The 25,539-nt window shown below is 38.6% G+C and overlaps 1 protein-coding gene across 13 annotated transcripts in view; it reads right to left on the bottom strand.

The window, feature by feature from the left end:
• Positions 1-25,539, bottom strand: part of RAVER2 (ribonucleoprotein, PTB binding 2) — a 137,263-nt gene that overhangs the window by 74,602 nt on the left and 37,122 nt on the right. For all 13 annotated transcript variants that reach the window (XR_015160213.1, XR_015160210.1, XR_015160214.1 and 10 more), the window contains exons 3-5: positions 15,774-16,243; positions 12,847-13,038; positions 3,542-3,668 (exon numbers count right to left, since the gene is read on the bottom strand). Coding sequence is in view for 7 of the 13 variants with exons in the window: in XM_086390392.1 (XP_086246518.1) it covers positions 3,542-3,668; positions 12,847-13,038; positions 15,774-16,243 (789 nt within the window). In the remaining 6 variants the exon portion in view is untranslated. The remainder of the gene's footprint in view (positions 1-3,541; positions 3,669-12,846; positions 13,039-15,773; positions 16,244-25,539) is intronic.

The following is a 25,539-nucleotide window of genomic DNA, read 5'->3' as shown; positions in this document are numbered from 1 at the left end:
GTTGGTGATGCCATCCAACCACTCATCCTCTGTTGTTCCCTTCTCCTCCTGCCTTCAATCTTTCCCAGCATCAGGGTCTTTTCCAATGAGTCAGTTCTTCACATCAGGTGGCCAAAAACTGGAGTTTCAGCCTCAGCATCAGTCCTTCCAACGAATATTGAGGACTGATTTCCATTAGGATGGACTAGTTGGATCTCCTTGCAGTCCAAGACACCATATTAAAAAGCAGATACATTACTCTGCGAACAAATGTCCATCTAGTCAAAGCTATGGTTTTTCCAGTAGTCATGTACAGATGTGAGAGTTGGACTATAAAGAAAGCTCAGTGCTAAAGAATTGATGCTTTTGAACTGTGGTGTTGGTGAAGACTTTTGAGAGTCCCTTGGACTGCAAGGAGATCCAATCAGTCCATCCTAAAGGAGATCAGTCCTGGGTGTTCATTGGAAGGACTGATGTTGAAGCTGAAACTCCAATATTTTGGCCACCTGATGCGAAGAGCTGACTCATTTGAAAAGACCCTGATGCTGGGAAAGATTGAGGGCAGGAGGAGAAAGGGATGACAGAGGATGAGATGGTTGGATGGCATCACCGACACAATGGACATGGGTTTGGATGGACTCCGGAAGTTGGTGATGGACAGGGAAGACTGGCGTGCTGCAGTCCATGGGATCACAAAGAGTCAGACATGATTGTGTGACTGAACTGAAAGTTTCATCTAATTCTGAAAAAAAAAATTGTAGGAGGGATAATTGACTGCATAATAGGCTGAGCTGGACACCTCTGAAGATACTTCTTACAAAATAATAATTGATGATTATATTAAGTACTTAATATGAACATTGTTGGTATAATAAAAAATTTAACTGGTCTTTGTCTTTGGTTCCTAGAGGGGAAACTCAAACCCTTGGAACATCCCCAGTGGATAGGAATGTTTTTGTTATGCTAATGAATGAGGTGACTCAGGGTAGGCCCCTACATGGCTTCGGAATGGGGACTGGTCATACTTAAAAGACCTAACGTGATTATTGAATGGGGGCTTTGAGCCATGTGATATTGAGGTAGAAGATAGATGGGCCTGTAGGTGGGCAGCTGGTGTTTGTCAAGTAGAGTAAAATTCAAGCCTTGCTCTTACCCAGACACTCAAGGACAAAGCTAGTGGCACAAGCTGAATTCTGCTAAAGCAAAGAGATAAGGTGCCTGAGGTCAAGGAAGACTTCCCTATCTGCATGTGTGCAGGGAGGCTTCTTAGGGGGTCAAAAAGGGAGAGGGCCTCACCCCATAATAACTGTGGACATGTACCCATAGGCCTCTGTGGTAGGATCCATCTTATCAAAAAGGTGCTCACACATCCGGGGGAGGGTCCAAGGATCAGTCAGATGGTAACATGGTAACAATGACCATGACCCTATTTGTGAGACAGCAAGAGACACAGATGTAAAGAACAGTCTTTTGGACTCTGCGGGAGAAGGCGAGGGTGGGATGATTCGAGAGAATAGCACTGAAACATGTATATTGTCATATGTGAAACAGATTGCCAGTCCAGGTTTGCTGCATGAGACAGGGTGCTCAGTGCTGGTGCACTGGGATGACCCTGGGGGATGGGATGGGGAGAGAGGTGGCAGGGGGCTCAGGATGGGGAACACATGTACACCCATGGCTGATTCATGTCAATGCATGGCAAAAACCACTACAATATTGTAAAGTAATTAGCCTCCAATTAAAATAAATAAATAAATTTAAAAAATAATAATAATTGGCCAGATGTAAACAAAGACCGGGAAACAATGTTCTATGTGATTTAAATGTCTTCACTGCACTCCTCACTGGATGTGTACTTCTGCCTTGTTTCTGTCTTAAATACACTATTTCTCCATGTGCTCTCCCATACATTGTGCTGTGACTCTAATAATAAACTTTATACCTGTTTTTAATAGTTTTTGCCTCCTTGAAACATTCTTGCTTTCAAATGGGGGCAAGAGACAGGGCCATTTTGCCTCTAGCACCTAGCTCCTGGTGGCCTGGTGGCTAGGATTCCTGATTTTCATTTAGGTTTCCTAGGTTCAATTCCTGAGCAGGGAACTAAGATCTCTCTTCAGGACTGCTCACTGCTGTCTCTCCAAGATAAGTATTAGCCTAGCCTCCTGACCTCCAGGAAGAGGAAGAGAACTGCAGATAAGAGTTCAATAACATGGCCAGTCCTGCCTACATATAAAACCCCCATAAAACCTCTAGACACTGAAGCTAGTTCAGTAGAGATCTCTGGTTAATTAATACACTGGTGTGCTGGGAGGCAAATATGCTCTGATCCTACGGGGAAAGAACATAAAACCTCTGCAGTTTGGACCTACGAGCCACAGCCCTAAGTCTCTTGATTATGCTGTTTTTGAGTTACATCCTTTGTAACAAAACTGTACTAGTAAGTACAGTGCTCTCCTAAGCTATGGGAGTCTATAGACTCAGTGGAGAAGATCCTGATGCTGGTAAAGATTGAAGGCAGGAGGAGAAGACGACAACAGAGGATGAAATGGTTGGACAGCATCACCAACTCGATGGACATAAATTTGGGCAAGCTGTAGGAGTTGGTGATGGACAGGGAAGCCTGGCATGCTGCAATTCATGGGGTTGCAAAGAGTTGGACACGACTGAGCAACTGAACGAACTGAACACATTATTGAACCTGTAGTGTCACAGGAACTCCCAAATTTGAAGCGAGTTAGCCAGAACAGGCCTGGAGACCTCTGTTGTGTGGCTAGTGTATGAAGTAGGGGCAGACCTGTTGGGGACTTAAGCCCTCACTCATAGCATCCGTGCTAACTCTAGGCAGTTAGTGCTACAATAGAACTGTAGTATGCTAGTTGGTGTTAGACCAGATGGAGCTGAAACAGAATGATACATTTAATCTAAACATTTGTAATAAAGCTTAATGTTGAATACAGGCATTCACTTCCTAATGATAAAGTATACATTTTGTGTATGTACAGCTATGCATTTCCAAAGACAAACGCCTCCAATGAATACTAAATAGACAGATATTTAATGCATGCCAACATTATAACAATTTCTACAATTCAAGAAAATGATATTGTTTTCATCATTTTCAACAAAGTAAAACAATTTCACAATGAAAAAAAAGATAACAGCAGAGAGGAAACTGATCCTTAGCACTTTCCAACAAAGTAATTCTGCCAAAAATATTACATAGAAAAGTATGATATCCTTTGCTAAAATGAGCTGTAACAATGTAGTATGTCAAATATTACCTTATTAAACCATGTGAAACCTGGTTTAGAAATTCATGGCAACCAGTATCTACACTTGAAGGTTTAATATTTAATACTTAGTTTTTAAAAAATCAGGAAATCCATAAGCAATTTGTGCCTACCAAAAAGAGTCAAAACATATTTTCACCTCAGGTCATTAATTAAAATTCATTGATAAATTCTAGAAAAAATAAATACTGTGGACTAATTTAAATGTGTTTTTCATGTACAATTAACCTCATGCCAATATTCTACATGTCATTAGTACACGTGATGCTTACCTGGTTTAACAGTCCGCCCACAGAGCTGGGGTTGTAGAAGAATTTGCAACATGGCAGGGTTGTTTAAACTTTTCATGATCTGCACTGGATTTGGCTCTGGAAGTAAGCCCTTTTGATTACTGTGCCTCTTTGATGAATATAGAAATACAAAAATTAGAACATGGGTAAGCACAAAGATGAAACTGTAAAGGCTTTTTTTTTTTTCGGAAATTCTCATTTGTCTGATTAGATCTATTTTATAATAAACACAACTTGTTTTATTTCTAGTCATACACTTGTATACATTCTACCACAATTCGTAATTATAAAAAGATATGAGCTTCTCTGGTAGCTCAGCTGGTAAAAAATCCGCCTGCAAGGCGGGAGACTTGGGTTTGATCCTTGGGTAGGGAAGGTCCTGTGGAGAAGGGCATGGCAGCCCACGCCAGTATTCTTGCCTGGAGAATGCTTATGGACAGAAGAGCCCGGTGGGCAGCGGTCCATGGCGTCACAAAGAGTCAGACACGACTGAGCAAATAAGCACAGCATAGCATTCTAAGATATTCATGCAACATACACCGAAATCCTTAGAATGTTTCAGTGAAATAGAAATTGGCTTTAAGAGAACTAACAATTTAGTCAGATAAACCTCTTCATGCAAGGGGCAAGATATCAAGGGAATCTGAATTTACTAACAGGGAGGTGCCCTGACACAACATGAATTCTTTGATACTACAGAAGAACCTTACTATAATGTTGATCTAAAGTTTAATAATGTGGGATGCTTTACAAAGCAATGTCTTCTTATAATTAAGGTCTTGATTCGTTAATCTTCTAATATGAAACAAAGATGGATGGGCTTTATATACATATAACTGGGTAGCTAAATATATGACATTGTTCTCAGTTTTTAAAAATCAGCTCTCCTTGTCCATCCTCTAGCCCCTCAACGTCTACAGACTCATATACAAGGAATCCAATAGCCACCCCACTACCAAAAGAAATATGTAATCACAGTAGACACTTGGAAAATGCAGCCACAAAAACTAAAGGCAACAAACTGAAGCACCTATAAGAGATGATAGGAAATAGTAAGAATGTTAACTAAACTAAGCAGATATCTTAAAAAAAGATAACAGATTTTTATTGGTAACATGAATCATGGAGAAGCAGTTATAAAGAACACCAATTGGCAATATGATGTACAAAAAGCACAACTGTTTGGGAAAAAATAATAGCAGCCATCACTTACTGTATATACTTGGCATTGTTCTAAGCCCGTTACATGGACTAAATCACTTAATGCCCAAAAGCAACTCTACAGGGTTGGTATTATACCCCCATTCTACAGGTGAGGGAATCGAAGAAACACATAAAGAATTATTCTTAACCTTTACTCTGTGCTTTAATAGATATGTTAAATAGTAGGATATATGCAACTGAAAAACAAAACAGTGATCTGAAAGGTCAGGTCAGATAAAGATCAAAGAATATATGAGCAAAGGATAAAGCAGGAACTAACAACAAAATAAAATGGTAATGAAAAATGCAAACAAAAGAAAAAACCAAGGCAATGAAGAGACTGGAAGTCTTAAGACCTACATAAAAGGAGTATCTGAAGGATTAGAAATGAAGGAAATCTTTGAAGAAATAATGGCTGAGAATTTCCCAGAATTAAAAAAAAAAACTCAAGATCACAAAATGAAGGGGTTCCAATTACGATACAGAAAAAAACACACCTGCTCACATTTTATGGCATAAAATTAAGAACATCAAAGCCCTGCCCGCCCCCAACAGTAAAAACTTGCAGTAAGGAAGAACATATCTCAAAAAAAAAAAAAAAAACCCCAAAACAAAACAAGAAGCAGATTAATATCATTTTAATTCTCAATGTATCATCACTGGATTTAAGAAGGGAACAAATTAATATTTTCAAAGTGCTGCAGGAAAAAAATCTTTGAATCTAGATTTTTATATTCAGCTAAGCTATTAAATGTGGAAAAGAAATAAAAACTATTTCCAGCCATACAGAGTCTCAAAAGTTTTACTACATGCATATGCTTTCTTAAAATAAGAATAAATGCATGACTTTACATGATATGTGGAAATTAAGATATGTAATACTGCAGCTAATTTGAATCATGTATACAAAAACCAAGACCATAAAAGCAAGCAAAAACATTAAGGTTGGGAACTGAACGGCAGTCCAGTGGTTACGACTCAGTGCTTTCACTGCCATGACCTGGGTTCAATCCCTGTCAGGGAACTAAGACCCTGCAAGCTGCATGGTATTAGGCACCCCCTCAAAAAGAAAAAAAAACACACAAATTAAGGCAATCTTAAAGATGTACTTTATGTATTCTCAATATGGTGGAAGGTGGAATCGAAGGAAGCAGCAGGATGGAATTTAGAATGAACTATGTGGGAAGGAAGAAAGAGATACTGATCAGCCTTGGGTGTTAATAAGCTAGGAATAATCACCCATAGGATAAAAGAAAACATGTCACTTTTAAAGCAGAAGAAAATTCTAATTTTTTCAATAGTAAATGGGAAACAAAAATAAAGGAAAAAAGTTTAAAGACAACATGACAAGTGTTAGCAAATACATCAGAGGGTCCTCAAAAAATTTAAAATAGAACTACCATATGACCCAGCAAGTCAACTTCTAGGTATTTATCCAAAGAAACAAAAAAACCCTAACTCAAAAAGATATATGGACCCCCATATTCATTGTTGCATTATTTACAATAACCAAGATATGAAACATCATGGAAAAAGTAAGAGAGTTCCAGAAAAACATCTATTTCTGCTTTATTGACTATGCCAAAGACTTTGACTGTGAGGATCACAATAAACTTTGGAGAATTCTGAAAGAGATGGGAATACCAGACCACCTGATCTGCCTCTTGAGAAACCTATATGCAGGTCAGGAAGCAACAGTTAGAACTGGACATGGAACAACAGAACTGGTTCCAAATAGGAAAAGGAGTACATCCAGGCTGTATATTGTCACCCTGCTTATTTAACTTCTATGCAGAGTACATCAGGAGAAACGCTGGGCTGGAAGAAGCACAAGCTGGAATCAAGATTGCTGGGAGAAATATCAATAACCTCAGATATGCAGATGACACCACCCTTATGGCAGAAAGTGAAGAGGAACTAAAAAGCCTCTTGATGAAAGTGAAAAAGTTGGCTTAAGGCTCAACATTCAGAAAACGAAGATCATGGTTTCCGGTCCCATCACTTCATGGCAGATAGATGGGGAAACAGTGGCTGACTTTATTTGGGGGGGCTCCAAAATCACTGCAGATGGTGACTGTAGCCATGAAATTAAAAGATGCTTACTCCTTGGAAGGAAAGTTATGACCAACCTAGATGGCATATTCAAAAGCAGAGACATTACTTTGCCAACAAAGGTCCGTCTAGTCAAGGCTATGGTTTTTCCTGTGGTCATGTATGGATGTGAGAGTTGGACTGTGAAGAAAGCTGAGCGCCGAAGAATTGATGCTTTTGAACTGTGGTGTTGGAGAAGACTCTGGAGAGTCCCTTGGACTGCAAGGAGATCCAACCGGTCCATTCTGAAGGAGATCAGCCCTGGGATTTCTTTGGAAGGAATGATGCTAAAGCTGAAACTCCAGTCCTTTGGCCACCTCATGCGAAGAGTTGACTCATTGGAAAAGACTCTGATGCTGGGAGGGATTGGGGGCAGGAAGAGAAGGGGACGACAGAGGATGAGATGGCTGGATGGCATCACCGACTCAATGCACGTGAGTTTGAGTGAACTCCGGGAGTTGGTGATGGACAGGGAAGCCTGGCGTGCTGTGATTCATGGGGTCGCAAAGAGTCAGACACGACTGAGCAACTGAACTGAACTAAAGATATGAAAACAGCATAAGTGTCCTAAAAATTGATGAATGGATAAAGAAAACGTGGTGAAAGTGAAGTTGCTCAGTCATGTCCAACTCTTTGAGACCTCATGGACTATAGTCTGCCAGGCTCCTCCATCCATGGAACTTTCCAGGCAAGGATACTGGGGTGGGTTGCCATTTCCTTCTCTAGGGGATCTTCCTGACCCAGGGATCGAACCCAGGTCTCCCACACTGCAGGCAGATTCTTTACCATCTGAGCCACCAGGGAAGCCCTGGTGAAAATGTGGTATGTATATGTATATAGACAATGGAGTATGACTCAGCCACAAAAAGAACGAAATCTTGTCATTTGTAACAAAATGGATGAACTTGGAGGGCATTATGGTAAGTGAAATAAGTCAGACAGAGAAAGACTAATACTGTATGATCTCACTTATATGTGGAATCTCAAAACAAAAACAAACCAAGACCACAGATACAGAGGACAGACTGATGGCTGGCAGAAGGACTGGGGGAAGAGTGAGTGAAATGGCAAAGGGGGTGAAAAGTACAAACTCTAGTGTGAAGACAAGTCCTGAGAATGTAACGTGCAGCACAGTGACTCTGACTACCATGCATAATACTCTATTGCACGTTTGAGGGCTGCCAAGAGACAGATCTTAAAAGTTCCCAACACAAGAAAAAAAAAAATCTATAATTATGTGTGGTGACGGATGCTAACTAGACTTACTGAGGAGATCGTTTCATAGTATATGTAAATACTGAATCATTAGAAGTTCACCTAAAATCTAATATATCAAAAGTAATCTATATCAGAAGAATAGCTTTTAAAAATTCTTAGGTAGCTATGACCTGGGGAAAAACTATTAATTACACTAAAAGGATATTATTAAAAAATTGAAACATAATATAAAATTTATGACACATAGGTATAGCATTAGTTACAGAAGTAAACTTATTTTAACTACATTCATCAGGAAACAACGGTAGGTTGAAAACAGAGGAGCTAACTACTGATATTAATAAAGATGGGAAAGAAAAAGTAAGTCCAAAGAAAGAAGCAAGAAGATTATAAAGACAGGGCAAGAATAAGCAACAGATAGAAAAAACAAATAATAAAAACTGTTTCTTTGAAAGGCAAAACAGTCTGCAAGACTAATTGGGGGAAAGAAAATGCAAATAAATAAGACATACAATGAAAAAGAAGAGATTAGATATGACACATTTAAAAAATAAAATTTTATAAATAGCTATGTGTCAGTAAATTTTAAAACTCAGACTACATGGATAAATTTGTAGACTATAATCAAATGCCACATATACCACATAGAGAAAAATAAAACTAATATATCTAATATTCACAGAAGAAACTTAAGTGGTAATCAATGATTTTCTTCTGGGAGAGACATAAGGACTAGGTCTACATGGTTTCATAGATGAGGCTCTCAAACTTTCAAAGAACAGAAAATCCCTACTATATACAAACTGATCCATGACTAGAAAGAAAAGGAGAGGTTCAGAGGAAAAGAATGATAGGTGGAATTCAAGGCAGTAGGCAGTTGGTTTTGAATGCTGCAAAGATACAATAGTGTAAAGTAATTAGCCTCCATTTAAAATAAATAAATTTATATTTAAAAAAAATAATAAAATAAATGCTGCAAAGAAACCAGGCAAAGAAAGACTGAAAAGTACCTATGTGACTTGATTACAAAATTCCTGTCAATCTTAAAGAGAACAGATCACTTAATAGTAGAGGCAGAAACTACACTGCATTGGGCTGGGAAGGAAATGAGAAATGGAAAGAAAAAAAAGGTGACTAGTGGGATCTAATTGTTCAAGAAGCTCCAGTTGTGAGGAAAAAGTATTACAAAGGCCTGCATCTAGAAAGGAAAAGATTTGAGTGTGTTTATAAGCAAATGGGATGGAGGTTGTGAACAACAGGTCAAGTATAAAGTAGAGGAGGCAGATCCTTGAGGATGGGCGGGGCGTGAGCCCCTGCTTTGGTGGGAGGGCAACAGAGCACTTCCTCCATGAGAGCAAGGATCTTTGTTTTGTTCACTCAGTTCAGTCGCTCAGTCAGTCCGACTCTTTGCAACCCCATGGACTGCAGCACACCTGCAGCTTCCCTGTCCATCACCAGCTCCCAGAGTTTACTCAAGCTCATGGTCATTGAGTCAGTGATGCCATCCAGCCATCTCATTCTCTGTCATCCCCTTCTCCTGCCTTCAATCTTTCCCAGCATCAGGGTCTTTTCCAATGAGTCAGTTCTTCACATCAGGTGGCCAAAGAACTGGAGTCTCAGCCTCCAGTGAATATTCAGGACTGATTTCCTTTAGGATGGACTGGTTGGATCTCCTTGCAGTCCAAGGGACTCTCGAAGTCTTCTCCAACACCACAGTTCAAAAGCATCAATTATTCTGTGCTCAGCTTTCTTTATAATCCAACTCTCACATCCATACATGACTACCAGAAAAACCATAGCTTTGACTAGACGGACCTTTGTTCACTGGTGAATCCTAAATACCTCTAGTACATCTCGTATGTACTAGTAATTAAATATGTACCAGTAAGTAATTATGGAATGAATGCTATTAAAGAAAAAAAAGAAGTAAAAAGTGGGGCACTTTTGCTCAGGGAGTGTGAGAGAAAGTAAATGAATGAGTCCAGCACATGGCCTGTATATTTCTATAAAGTAGCAGCCACGACCATCAGATAGAAAGAAGGACAAAGACTAGAAGAGAGTGAAGATTTGAACTAGAATGTCAGACATTTGAAGAAGCACTAAGTCACCTAGTTGTTTTTCTCCAAGAAGACAGAGTATGCTGACTGCAAAAGTGGGTGACTGGATGGATTCAGACTCAGAAACTCCGCAAATCCAATCCAATCAAGAGACAACTTGACTAAAGGCAATGAAATTGACAATGAAAGAATGGCTGAAGTCATGAGTTATGCCAGTCAAGGATATGAGGATGACTGCTGGGAGCTAGTGAGGCATTCCACTCGTGACAAAGGTCATGAGGAAGGAGGCTCGGCATACGCAAAGGCGGGATTGAGCCTCGGGAGTCTCCCCGGATATTCTCGAGCATCTTCCCCTCAAAACCAGAGTCTGCCTACTTTATTGCTTCGTGCTCTCACCTCTGACTTTACTGGGGGCTGTCCCCCACCACCATCTCGCTCTCTCTGTCAAAGAGATAACTTACAGCTCCAATTAATAAAGTTCCTGGGCAATTAGGAGTGTTTAAATCCAAACCCCTCAGATGGCTCTCTAACTCGCCTGACAAGTTTACTGGGACTCCTACAGCTATGCATACGATTGTTTACAGTCTCCCAGCCTCGAGAGGCACAGGAAGCTTAAGATATTCAAATAGCTTAGAGCCTCTCAGAAACTTAGAAACTGTCAGAATAAGACTAGTAAAGGATTTCATTGATGAGCCAAGGCTTGTTGCCAAGTTTTTACATCCACTGAATTGTATCCTTGAATGTGTATTAATTAATAGTTGGTATGTAGAAAAAATAAGTAGTGGCCTTGGTGTTAGTAACTTTAGACCCTTAAGGTAATAAATTCTTTCCTTTGTTGTAAACCCTATACACATCCGCCCTATAGGAATGCAATTTTATCTTTGGAAGATGGCGCCAAACCTTAAAATAATTACTCTTAGAGAAAATAAGTCTTTGTTGATAAGTCCTTGTCAAGAGTCATAAAATGTTAATAGGCCTTCTGGCCAGAAGATGATGTAAATCACCTAAACCATTTGTATACGATAAATTTGCAGGAAAGAAACCCTGGTTTTTGATAAGGATCAAAAACTGCTGACTTTGCATCCCCTATTATCCTCTATGTGTAACTTAGAGTATAAAAGCCCCTGTTAAAAATAAAGCTACGGGCCTTGCTCACCAACGCTTGGTCTCCCCATGTCATTCTTCCCTTTAACTTCCAGCTGAGTCTCCATCTGGAGCGTGGAACCCACCATGCTTACTAATTATGCCTGGGCTTCTAAGACCCACTCGAGAAGGTGTCTAGGGTGGGGCACCTTCCGCTATTCAAGAGGGCGCCTGCGGCCTACGTAAGTGGTGCAAACTTCTTGTCTTGAAGTTTTTTTGGTCTCCCGCGTAAACCAAGCTACTCAGCCTCTTTTCTCCACTGAATTTTCCTACTGAGCTATCCTCATTCTATTACTCTTTATATCTTTGATAAATATGTAAATTGTCGCCGACTCCGTCTCCCCTTCGAATACCCTGGATCAGCCGGGGCTGGTCCCCGGCAGATGACAGAAGAACCTAAGAAGGGAAGGAAAAAACAAAAAGGGAGAAGACATCCAGGACCAGAGGTGAGATCAAAGAATAAGAGAAGGAGGGCAAGTGAAATGATGGTAGGGTACCAGTGAAATCTGTCATCTCTTCTGCCCGCCCTCCCTCCCCTGATTGTCCTTCTCTCTCCACTTCATTTACAAACCACTTCCAGACTAGGTGATTTCTTGTTGTCTTAACTATGATCTTGTCAATACCGTGTATATATACTTTATTCCCTTTGGAATTTGTAAACTTGACCTCGCTTATCAAGTTCCACCTAAGCTGTGAGTGCTCCAGCCCTCCCTCTGCTTGTATCGAGCTACCATTTCACCACACATCTCTACACACTCAGCCTACCTAGACCTTTTCCACTTTTCAAGCATGAAAATTCGTCTCCTCCTACTGCTGGAAAGGTTTTGTCACAACCAGAGGATGTTCAATCACTCATTTTCCCTGCTTGGGGGTACCAGATTCAGCAAGTGAAAACGGGTGCCAGATAAACAATGGATAATGTTTAATGTAAGTATGTCTCATGCAAAATCTGTATTCATCTGGCAATCCTATTCTCCACCCCCATCAGCATTTCAAAATTGTACCTTAACGTTACATTCAAATGTCATCTTTGCAATTCTTTTTTTTTTTAAGTTTATTTTATTTTTAAACTTTACATAATTGTATTAGTTTTGAAGTCTTCCCTGGACCCTTCAAAAGTGTGTTTCTCCCTTCATTTGATCAATGGGTATTTACTATTCTAGGTGCAAGGAGTAAGAAACTGTGAAGCAGGAATAGTTGCTCCCTACAAGGAGTTTTCAACCAGAGAAGTAGAGAGGGGAGTAATAAGAGACAGTTCCAATAAAGAAGTCAGTCCAACATGCACACTTATGAACAGTTTTTGAAAAGGGGGGGCATGCTGCAATCAAACCTTGCAGAACAGGAACTCAAACATTAAATGAATAAATAAAAATTTCCTCAATTCTTGAGATGAATACACTTTACAAAACACAGTTTCCTCTATTTTACTGACTCCTGGCTTGATTTGGCAGAAGTATTATTTAGTCAATTAAAAGAAGAAGAATGTCTTCATGTAATAAAAATATAATGGAAGTCCAATCAATGATTAGTTTGGATACTTGAATTTCTCTATGTTCTTAAAAAAGAACAACTTACCACACGTTGAGCTGCTATCAGTGCTGCTAAGGTACTTCGCCCTGGTGCTCCCGGGGCACAGAAGGAAACTTGAACTTTGCTTCCCTTGATGGTCATACCATCAGCTGCTTGTTGAACCTCTTCAGCATGCTCTGCAGTGCTATATTCAACCACTGCAAAGCCACCAACATAACTACCTTCATCCTGTGCAAGCTGATGTGATACAATTATTAAAAAGGGAATTCTAACATTTAGTTAGAATGTATTTACAAGTATATCATCTGTAAATTCAAGGACAAATGTCTCAAAGCATGATACTGGTGAAAATATTGCATTCCTTTTTTTTTTTTTTCCAAAAATAAAAGTTTACTAGCTGGGTAGGTACAGTCTTTCTAGAAGATGGGAAGATAAGTAAGATTCTGTCAAGCTTCTTTCTGCTTCTTTGAATCTCTGATTTATTTTAAAAGTCAATGTTCAAATGATCATAGTTCCTATGTATTAATATATATATATAATTAATAATCTATAGAAAAATGTGGGGACACAACAATTGTTCTTTAAAGATGAAACCTGTTGAATTTGATCATGTATCTATTTGATCAAATAGATACATTTGATCATGTATCTATACACATTATCAAGAGAACAAAAGTAGAAGGAAACATATTCAACTTTTATTTCAATATTTTAGGTAGATCCCAGGAATTTGGTCAAGTATACTAAAGTAAACCTTATTTAGGAAATTGTGCCCCAGGTTTGTTAAAATACCATATGCAGGACACAACCTTTTCCTGAATGTGCCCTAAATAAACTGCAATGCAGAACTCAATTTATTTCCAGTCACCCATGTGTAAGAGTGTAAAGGAAGATACTAAAGCCCTGGATCCATAAAGACTGGTACAAAGAACAAAAGTAAGAAAAAAATACAACACTAAAAAGTTTCTAAGTGTTGAACATATCTGAATCATCTTAAACACATTTGTATCTAGTGATAAATGTGATAAAATTTAGCTTTGTATGTCTCCGAAATACAGAAATAGTTCAATAGAAACATCTACAAAACTTCTGTTTGGACTTGGGATCTCATAAATTGGTATACAATTCCATCATTTCTTAGTCATTTTTTAGCTTCTTTTCTCTTATTTTTGAAGCTTTTTTGTATAGTAGACCAAATTTCTGTTTTTTTCCCTTCTCATCCTTTCTTCCTTTTAAAACTGTCCTCAAATGTCTTTTCCTCCATAAAACATTCTTCCATTCACGTGGGAGAAAGGGAAAATATCTACCTCTTCCAAATATTTCTCCTACAACCTCATTCCTTTTATCCAAACCAAATCTTAAATTTCGACTTGTAAAAGCCATTAGTCCCTTTGGTCCTTTTTGATCACAAGGTAAGAAGACTGTGTCTTCTATATAGTCTATGTCAACCTACCAAACGGGAGAGCCTGACTTTAACAGATTTACTGATAAAGGCATTTAAAGTGGCTTTATTAAGCTTTCGAAAATTTCTAAAATATTTTTATTATTCTTAGTTTACTATATAATCTTCATGCCAAATAAATTATACAATCATTTTAAGTCTTTCAAAAGAAAATATCATTACAGTTTCATAGCACTGGTAATTTTAAAGAGCAATATTTCCATTCAATATGAGAGCCATTCAAATATGCAACGGCATGACTTATGATCTATTAATAGTTAACTTTCCATTACTTAAAAATATTTGAACAAAAGCTAAATGATCATTTACAATGATTGTAACAAATCTTTTTCTTTTTTAACCAGATGGAAAACAAGACCAGATAACCTAAGTCCCTTCTAACACCAAGGTTCATAATTCAAATACAATATGTAAAAAACAGCTTTCCCCTTATATTTGCTTCAAAGGCCTCAACTAAAGCTACAAAGAATTATGTTTGGCCACAGGATATCACTATATAATTCTTAGTATTCAAGAACAGCATATCAGTAACACAACTTTCAATAACTTGGCAAAGATTTGTCACAAAGTATTCTAATTTTTTGAAGCTCCATGGACACTTTCTTTGATGATTATATTGGGATTGGAGGGGCAAAAATGTAAGAAAAAGTAAGATGTAGCATTCATTTTAATTAAATAAACTATAATAAATTTCAAACTTTCTACTGCAAGAGTATAGATTCAATACGTGTATGATAACAGAAAAATAAGGGTGAGCAGAGGAAAGATGGGAGATAAGAAGGAGCAAAGGAGGAGAGAATAAATAGAAGGAAGAAATGAAGGGAAGCGAAAGAGAAAGATTTCATCAGGTGCTATAAAAATCTGTATGGGAAGGAGCCGTATACAGTATATATTTTTGTCTATTTGGTAGAATTTATTCAATTTTATTCTGATAAAGTGCTTGAAAATTCTTACCAATGTTGTCAGTTTTCAGGGATCTTCTCTAAATGTCTCACTTACCATGACCCCACTAAGACACAATAAAGCATTCTTTCTACACCATGTAACATTTTTCTGTTTTGCATTATCTCACTCTTCATATGGGATGTACAGTTATTTGCTTATCTGTCAGTGTACTCTACAAAACTGTGAGGTATAGAGAGAATATCTTTCCATTTGTTATATTTCTGACATTTAGCAGTATGGTATCTGGCACTGAGAATGTGACAAATCAAATGTGGGTGGATGAAGTGATCAAAGCATGAATGGTCAAGAACAGATGGAAGGAGAAGGTGGATGCATTAAGTGATGGGTTTGCTAAGACATAATTATATAAAAACAATATAGTCTGGCCCATCAACAAAAAAAATTAATTTAAAATTTACCATCATATTAAAGTGTTCATTACAAACTAAAGTAGAATGAGATTATGCATGGTGATATTTACATAGGTATAATAAATATGTGAGTGCATGCTGATGCATATGTAGATATTTTCAAATATTTCAAATAATACCTTAAAAATACATACCTGGCAAAACACAGGTTTATGGATACTGGAAAAAAACTGCAACAGCTCCTCTGAATCCCTATAGTCACTAGGGAGTTTATCTATACAAAGGCACTTAGAATGAATGAGCTCTGCGGCCAGTAGATTAACATCCATCCACTGTGCAAAGACAACTGATGCTCCCAACTGTTTACCCAATAGCTCCAATCGAGCCTTTGCAGCAAAGTCCTTTTTCATGTATTCTACAAATCCATAGCCTTTGGAATGGCCAGTAACTTCACTGTAGACAAGAAAACATCTCTCGACATTTCCATAAGCACGAACAAGTTCTTCAAACTCTTCTAATGTAAAAGAAGTGGGCAAGTTGGTGATACATAGCAAAGCATCTGTTGGCTGGAGCTGGACTACTAAGTCTTTTCCTCGAAAAGAATATTGATGAAACATCTGAATTGCATTCTGGGCTTGTTCCCCGTTCAATAAGGTAACAAAAGCTGGAAGAAGATAAAATGAATGAGTTTTCTGAGCCAGTGTTTTCAAGCTTTTTTGATCATGACCCACAGTAAGAAACAGATTTTATACCTATGCCTCAGTACACATATGTAAGTGCATTAGTCGTTAAATCATGTCTGACTCTTTGCAACCCCATGGATTGTAGCCCACCAGGCTCCTCTGTCCATGGAATTCTCCAGGCAACAATACTAGAGTGGGCTGCCATTCTCTTTTCTCCAGGGGATCTTTCCAACCCAGGGATCAAACCCAGGTCTCCTGCATTGCAGGCAGATTCTTTACTCTCTGAGCCACCAGGGAAGCCCACACATACACACACACATATATATACACACATATATGTATTTCTGAAACAAAAGTATCAGGAAGCAAAACACCTATCATGTGTAATGTATTCTGATATTTTCTATGCTATTTCATTGTTTTTAAGTGCTGATACTCCCACTTAAACAATTTCATGACCAGTAACTCAAAAAACAGACAACATATATTAGGAGCTCCACTTCTTGTGGGAGGGGTGATGGTAGTCTTTTTAAACTACACACAGATTTGATATTTTCCATCAATAGTATGTGATGCAAAATTTTATGAACTATTCTTTCTTCTCAGAGAGTTCTCAAAGGCCCTCTTTGATAATAAGAATACCTAAAATGTACCTAAAATATAGGTAATTTTTAAATTATTTAAAAATAGAATACCTAAAAGAACAAAGGCATAACCAAAAGACACCAAGATGCCCAGAGGAAGCCAAATCTTTCTCCAATTGATGTACATGTTTCCTTAAAATAAAATTAATTACACTGAAACAATACATACACATATAATTTGTATACTGTTGGGATGAACAATATGGTATGAAAAGATCACAGGATTATGATACTAGACAAGTAGCTTACCTTCAAATCTTTGTAGAACAAACCAAAGGGGGGAAAAAATGTCCTGTCTACCTAATGAAGTTGTTCCAGCATTAAGCAACAAATAGACATGATAATTTGTAAAATCTAAAACATGATACAAATATAAAATTCTAAATCAATGAAATATCATACACACATGTGTATCTGATAAGATTTTGAGCAATATTATAAGAAAAATTTAAAACCCCAGATAAAAGAAACAACAGAGGACAAACCACAAATTAGAAACACACCATTCTCTCAACCTTCCTCCCGCTCCTTCTTCTTGCCCTCTTTGGAACACACGGTGAAGGTGCCCATAGGAGTACCCAACTTACCCAGATGCAAAGATAACAACATGGCAAATATGCACAGAGCAAGAGGGAAAGGATTTAAACAGCATGGACAGTCCTGCCTGCCATCTCACTCAGCCTGCTCTTCCTTAGCTGGTCTTAGTGCCCATGCGCCTCTCAGGCTGTAAGCATCTCTCCACAGTGAGTGTGATGCTAATATTTAAAGAATTACATTTTTTATTTAACATGATATCCACATACAAGGAAACTACTTACAGAGGAATAGCTAACTCTTCCAGCACTAGGGGGGAAAATGGCTTTGCTGCACTTACTGAGAGATTATCTCTTGGTTTCCAATAAGCCCTCATAAAGGACTTGAGTTATTTTGATTCTATGCCTTTCTTTCCTTATGCTGACATAGAATACCATTTAATGGTATTTTGCTAAAACCAGCAAACAAGTCAACAATCATTTGTAAATATTGATTATGTTCATATTTATCTCATAAGTTCATCAGTTCATATTTGATTTGAATTCTCCGGGTATCTGAAACTGTTAACCATGCCCTTCCTTAACTTCCTTAATAAAGTCCTTCCTGATTTTCTTCATACTTGCCTAAGCACTCCTCCTTCCCTTTCCTTTGATATATTTTTCTCCACTCACACCTGTAAGGTAGTAATCCTAAAGGTTCCTTCCTGGCAGGAGCACACACAGTGACAGCCGGTGACTGTACCCAGCAACCCTGAGCCATAAATCCTTGTCTATGCCCCCTTCCCTGGGCACTCACATCCATGCCCATGTATTCATTTCTCACGTGCCAGGCTCTGTGTTAGGCACTGGAAAGGAGGGGGTCAACAAAACAAGTAAGATCCTTTTCAACAAGGACCCCACAATCCAGTAGAGGATGACAGATTAGACAGAGAGTTACAAGTGTGATTGGAGAAGGCAATGGCACCCCACTCCAGTACTCTCGCCTGGAAAATCCCATGGACAGAGGAGCCTGGTGGGCTGCAGTCCATGGGGTCGCTAAGAGTTGGACACGACTGACCGACTTCACTTTCACACATTGGAGAAGGAAATGGCAACCCACTCCAGTGTTCTTGCCTGGAGAATCCCAGGGACGGAGGAGCCTGGTGGGCTTCCGTCTTTGAGGTCGCAGAGTCGGACGCAGCTGAAGCAACTTAGCAGCAGCAGCAGTACTACAACTGTGATATTACCAAGAAGTATGGGGGCTATGAAAGCAACTAAATAGAGCAAAATGGCTAGTCTGGGGACTCAGAGAAAACCTCTTATTCTCTTGTCAACTCTCAAAACTACATTTCTAGTCCTTTAGTTCCATATATATTCACATGCTGATTCACACATGATCAAACATAACTCATGATCTTCATCCTCTCCGTTCCTCTAAAATCTCAACATGGCTCAGCTTCCTTCATTCTCTGTCTTAGCTGCTAGCATCACACTCACAAAAGGGAAACCTGGGAATTACCTGAGACCCTATTTGCTTTACCCCTCACTTAAAGGAATCCTCAAATTTCACCCTCCAAATAGGTCTTAGATCCATCCTCTTTCCTTCATTCTTCTAGCTTTTTTTTTGCTTCAATGACAATAAAGCAAACTCTCAAAAATGAAAGTTTAATTGTGTCTGTCTACTGCCTAAAATGCAATGATTCAGTATGAAAAATGAAGCCAAGACCCAGCATAGTTATCATGCCCTACCAGGCCCTTTTGATCTGACGCCAGCCTCATTAACTGTCAAACTTCCCTTCCCCGCCACACTTCTTTATTCTCCACCGACAATGAGTTGCTTGTAGTTCCCTAGGTATCACCTTGTTCAAGCATCTATACATGTCATTCCCTTGCCTACAAGATCTCTCCCATATCTTTAGCCACTCAAATCTTTTAGTTGCCTTTCAAAGTCAGCCCAGGGGTTAATGTATCATGATCTCCAGGAAGCATTCTCTGATACTGTCTTCCAGTTAGTTAATCCTTGTTTTACTACCCCTCTGTATTTTGAACATTGACTGGATTATTGCACATATCACAATGTATTATAACCTTTGTTTAGATGTCTGCTATCCTATCAACTGTGAGATCCCTAAACTGCTATGGAATATATCTCCATCAGCTATCATACTGTCAGACACACAGTGGAGCCTGTGTGTCAGCTGAATGGATGAATGTATACATGCATAGATTAACTAGTACATTTTAAAACTGACAACTTCTCATTTTCCTTTTCTTAGGTATCTGCATTTGCTCAACCCAAATAAGATATTTTGTAGTAGAATTATATAACATAATGAAGCAAATTTAAAACTCCAGGCAGTAGGGAAAAGAGGTCATTGATTCTCTTCTATAGTTTCTTCCATTTCTTTTCAAGTCCACAAAGTCTCTAAAAAAAAAAAAGTCCAACTTTTTTCACATTGACTCTATGGAAGTGGAAGGTGTCACCCTACAGAGAAAACACTATAAGGCATTTGGAAATTAGTTCTGTTTCCATTTTCCTACCAAAATTTTAAGATTCAACATTGGTCCCAATCCTTTCACAAGTCACAATTTTATTTATCCTTTGCCATGGCTGCTCTATTAGTTAAATTTATTATTTGCACACATTTGATGGCAAGTATGCAAAAACTTGTTCTCTAATATTCAGTTCAGTTGCTCAGTCATGTCCAACTCTTTGTGACCCCATGAACTGCAGCCCTCCAGACCTCCTTATCCATCACCAACTCCCAGAGTCTACCCAAACTTATGTCCATTGAGTCGGTGATGCCATCCAACCATCTCATCCTCTGTCGTCCCCTTCTCCTCCCGCCCGTAATCTTTGCCAGCATCAGGGTCTTTTCCAATGAGTCAGCTCTTTGTATCAGGTGGCCAAAGTATTGGAATTTCAGCTTCAACATCAGTCCTTCCAATGAACACCCAGGACTAATCTCCTTTAGGATGGACTGGTTGGATCTCCTTGCAGTGCAAGGGACTCTCAAGAGTCTTCTCCAACACCACAGTTCCAAAGCATCAATTCTTCGGCACTCAGCCTTCTTCACAGTCCAACTCTCACATCCATACATGACTACTGGAAAAATCATAGCTTTGACGAGATGGACCTTTGTTGACAAAGTAATGTCTCTGCTTTTGAATATGCTGTCTAGGTTGGTCATAACTTTTCTTCCAAGGAGTAAGTGTCTTTTAATTTCATGGCTGCAATCACCATCTGCAGTGATTTTGGAGCCCCCAAAATAAAGTCAGCCACTGTTTCCCCATCTATTTGCCATGAAGACATGGGACCAGATGCCATGATCTTAGTTTTCTGAATGTTGAGCTTTAAGCCAACTTTTTCACTCTCCAGTTTCATTAAGAGGCTCTTTAGTTCTTCACTTTCTGCCATAAAGGTGGTATCATCTGTATATCTGAGGTTATTGATATTTCTCCCTGCAATCTTGATTTCAGCTTGTGCTTCTTCCAGTCCAGCGTTTCTCATGATGTACTCTGCATATAAGTTAAATAAGCAGGGTGACAATATACAGTCTTGGTGTACTCCTTTTCCTATTTGGAACCAGTCTGTTGTTCCATGTCCAGTTCTAACTGTTGCTTCCTGACCTGCATATAGGTTTCTCAAGAGGCAGGTCAGGTGGTCTGGTATTCCCATCTCTTTCAGAATTTTCCAGTTTCTTGTGATCCACACAGTCAAAGGCTTTGGCATAGTCAATAAAGCAGAAACAGATATTTTTTCTGGAATTCTCTTGCTTTTTCAATGATCCAGTGGATGTTGGCGATTTGATCTCTGGTTCCTCTGCCTTTTCTAGAACCAGCTTAAACATCTGATGTATCCTATTCTAAAACAATTATTTCTTCTTATCTACAACAGAAAGCTCAGATTTTAAGGTTTATAACTGCAGCCACTTTTATTAAACTATTATTATCTGTTTCCTCAAACACCACCATAGGTAATGTAATTCAAAGCAATGTCATTTAATATAACTACTGAGCTTCTTCCCTGTATTATTCTAGTGGGTGATTCAGGCTTTGTAGTATACATCTGTAACTTAACAGTTACCATCAAATGATATTGATCTTTCTGCATATAGTCCAAAAACTTTACAACAGCATACTTCCATTTCTCCCCTCTCAATCTTTGTATTGTTGTCATGCATTTTATTTCTACAGGTGTTATAACCTCCACAACAGTGTTATTATTTTTACTAAACCATTTAAAGAGAACTGAATATTAACAAAACAGTTTTTATACACACACAGAAAACATCTGATATTCTTCATTTTTGTGTGTAGATCCAGATTTCCATCTAGCACCATTTTCTCTCTGCTTAAAGGACTTCTTTAAATACTTCTTATAAAGCAGGTCTGATGGTAATTAATTCTTTCAGCTTTTATATGATTAAAAAATATCTTTAATCATCCTTACTTTTAAAGTATATTTTTGGTGGGTAAATAATTCCATGGGATTTTTTTGATGTATAAATGACAAATAACATTATATTAGTTTCAGGTGTTTAATAATTCAATATTTGTACATATTGTGAAATAAGTCTAGTTAACATCTGTCACCACACATAATTACAAAAATTCAGGGGAAAGGGATGAGAATTTTTAAGATCTACTTCCTTAACAACTTTCAAATACACACTACAGTACTGTTCTTTGTAGTAATCCTGCTATACATTACATCCCCATGACTTATTTTATATGGAAATTTGTACTTTATGACTCTCCTCACCCATTTCATCCCATCCCTAGCCTCTGGCTGTGTCTATGAGCTCAGGGTTTTTTGGTTTTGTTCTAGATTTCACCTATAAGTGAGGTCACACAGTATTTGTATTTCTCTGACTTACTGCACTTAGCATAATGCTCTCAAGGCCCATCCATGTTATCACAAATGGTAAGATTCCATTCTTTTTTAAGGCTGAATAATATTCCATTGTCTATGCATATATGACATCTTCCTTATCCATTTATCAGTAACCACTTAGGGAGTTGCCATGTCTTGCCTGTAGTAAATAACACTGCAATAGGCATAGGGGTTTCTATATTTTTTGAAATAATGTTTTTAATTCCTTCAAATTAATATCCCAAAGTGGAATTGCTGGACAATATGGTAGTTCCACTTTTAATTTTTTGAAGGACCTCCATTCTGTTTCCCATAGTGACTGTATCAAATTTCCATTCCCACGAACAATGTCCAAGGGTTTCCTTCACTCCTTCTCTCCAACACTTTGTCTTGCTTTTTTGATAACAGGTATATTCTAACAGGTGTGAGGTGATATATCACTGTGGTTTTGATTTTCATTTCTCTGATAACAATATGCCAACAAATTTGGAAAACTCAGCAGTGGCCACAGGACTGGAAAAGGTCAGTTTTCATTCCAATCCCAGAGAAAGGCAATGCCAAGGAATGCTCAAACTACCGCACAATTGCACTCATCTCACACGCTAATAAAGTAATGCTCAAAATTCTCCAAGCCAGGCTTCAGCAATATGTGAACCATGAACTTCCTGATGTTCAAGCTGGTTTTAGAAAAGGCAGAGGCATCAGAGATCAAATTGCCAACATCTGCTGGATCATGGAAAAAGCAAGAGAGTTCCAGAAAAACATCTAGTTCTGCTTTATTGACTATGCCAAAGCCTTTGACTGTGTCGATCACAAGAAACTGTGGAAACTTCTGAAAGAGATGGGAATACCAGACCACCTGACCTGCCTCTTGAGAAACCTATATGCAGGTCAGGAAGCAACAGTTAGAACTGGACATGAAACAACAGACTGGTTCCAAATAGGAAAAGGAGTACGTCAAGGCTGTATATTGTCACCCTGCTTATTTAACTTATATGCAGAGTACATCATGAGAAACGCTGGACTGGAAGAAGCACAGGCTGGAATCAAGATTGCCAGGAGAAATATCAATAACCTCAGATATGCAGATGACGCCACCCTTATGGCAGAAAGTGAAGAGAACTAAAAAGCTTCTTGATGAAAGTGAAAATGGAGAGTGAAAAAGTTGGCTTAAGGCTCAACATTCAGAAAACGAAGATCATGGCATCCGGTCCTATCACTTCATGGGAAATAGATGGGGAAATAGTGTCAGACTTTATTTTTGGGGGCTCCAAAATCACTGCAGATGGTGATTGCAGCCACAAAATTAAAAGACTCTTACTCCTTGGAAGGAAAGTTATGACCAACCTAGATGGCATATTCAAAAGCAGAGACATTACTTTGCCAACAAAGGTTCGTCTAGTCAAGGTATGGTTTTTCCTGTGGTCATGTATGGATGTGAGAGTTGGACTGTAAAGAAGGCTGAGCACCGAAGAATTGATGCTTTTGAACTGTGGCGTTCGAGAAGACTCTTGAGAGTCCCTTGGGCTGCAAGGGGATCCAACCAGTCCATTCTGAAGGAGATCAGCCCTGGGCTTTCTTTGGAAGGAATGATGCTAAAGCTGAAACTCCAGTACTTTGGCCACCTCATGCGAAGAGTTGACTCACTGGAAAAGACCCTGATGCTGGGAGGGATTGGGGGCAGGAGGAGAAGGGGATGACAGAGGATGAGATGGCTGGATGGCATCACTGACTTGATGGATGTGAGTCTGGGTGAACTCCAGGAGTTGATGATGGACAGGGAGGCCTGGCATGCTGCGATTCATGGGGTCGCAAAGAGTCGCACAGGACTGAGTGACTGAACTGACTGACTGAACTGATGATTAGTGATATTGAACACCTCTCCATGAATCTGTTGCCCACCTGTATGCCTAATTTGGAAAAATGTCTCTTTAGATATCCTCTGCCAGGTTTTTAATTATATTATTCTTTTGCTATTGAGTTGTATGAGTTCTTTAGGTATTATGGATATTAGCTCCTTATCAGATATAATTTGCAAATATTTTCTCCCATCAAGTAGAGTGGTGGTGGTGTTGTGCTAGTCACTTAGTCATATCCGACTCTTTGTGACCCCATGGACTGCAGCATGCCAGATTCCCTGGCTTTCATCATCTCTCAGCGTTTGCTCAAACTCATGTCCACTGAGTCAGTGATGCTATCCAACCATCTCATCCTCTGTCATTCCCTTCTCCTCCTGCCTTCAATCTTTCCCAGCATCAGGGTCTTTTCCAATGAGTTGGCTCTTCACATCAGGTGGCCAAAGTATTAGAGCTTCAGCTTGATTCATCACTCCTTCCAATGAATATTCAGGGTTGATTTCCTTTCAGATTCAGTAGTGTGGACAATGTTAATTCTTCCAGTCCATGACCATGGAATACCTTCTGTTATTTGTCACTTCTTCAGTATCTTTCATAAGTGTCTTATTAAGTGATCTTTTTTTGATCTTTTTTCTTTCAGCAAAGAAAGATGTTGCCCCATGGTCTTCTCATTTGTATTGTTTCCAATAAATATGTAGTCATATTTCTATTTGTCCCTCTAAACGTAACATGTCCTTGGTGGGGACAGCTGTTTTTAAGATTTTCTCTTTATCACTAATTACAAGTAAGTTGATTACAAATGTACCTTATTGTAGGTTTTTCACGTTTTATGCTTAAGGTTGGTTAAGCTTTGAGGATCTCTGGGTTCAGGCCAAATCTGGAAAATTTTCAGCTAGTAATTCTTTAACTGTCTTTTCTGTATTACTTTCTCTCTCATATGGAGACTCCATTACTCCAATATTAGGGCTTTGAAGTTGGCCATAGTTCATGGATAACTTTGTTCATGTTTTACAGTTCTTTTTTCCTGTTTCATTTTGGCTGTTTCCATGTATTCACATTCACTGATCTGTTCCTCTGCAATGTCAACTCTGCTGTGAATCCCATCTACCCATCCCGTTTTTCATCCCAGAAATTGTAGTTTGCATTTCTAAAAGTGTGAATTAAGTATATTTAACATCTTCCATCCTCTATTTAATATGTTCAATTTTTACTATAAATTCTTGTACATATGAAACACAGTTATAAACTGTTTCAATATATCTATTTCAATTCCAGGTCAGTTTTGATTGATTTCTCATTATGGGCTGTACTTTTCTGCTTCTTTGCCATACCTGGTCATTTTTAATTGGATACCAGACACTAAATTTCTACCTTGTTGGGTACTGGATG

Source organism: Bos grunniens, chromosome 3 (genome assembly GCF_055505025.1).
Source record: "Bos grunniens cultivar Pamir isolate PY7600 chromosome 3, Bosgru_T2T1.0, whole genome shotgun sequence".
NCBI classification, from domain to species: Eukaryota; Metazoa; Chordata; class Mammalia; order Artiodactyla; family Bovidae; genus Bos; species Bos grunniens.
The sequence above is the reverse complement of the archived record's forward strand: the minus strand, read 5'-3'. Positions and strand labels throughout refer to the sequence as shown.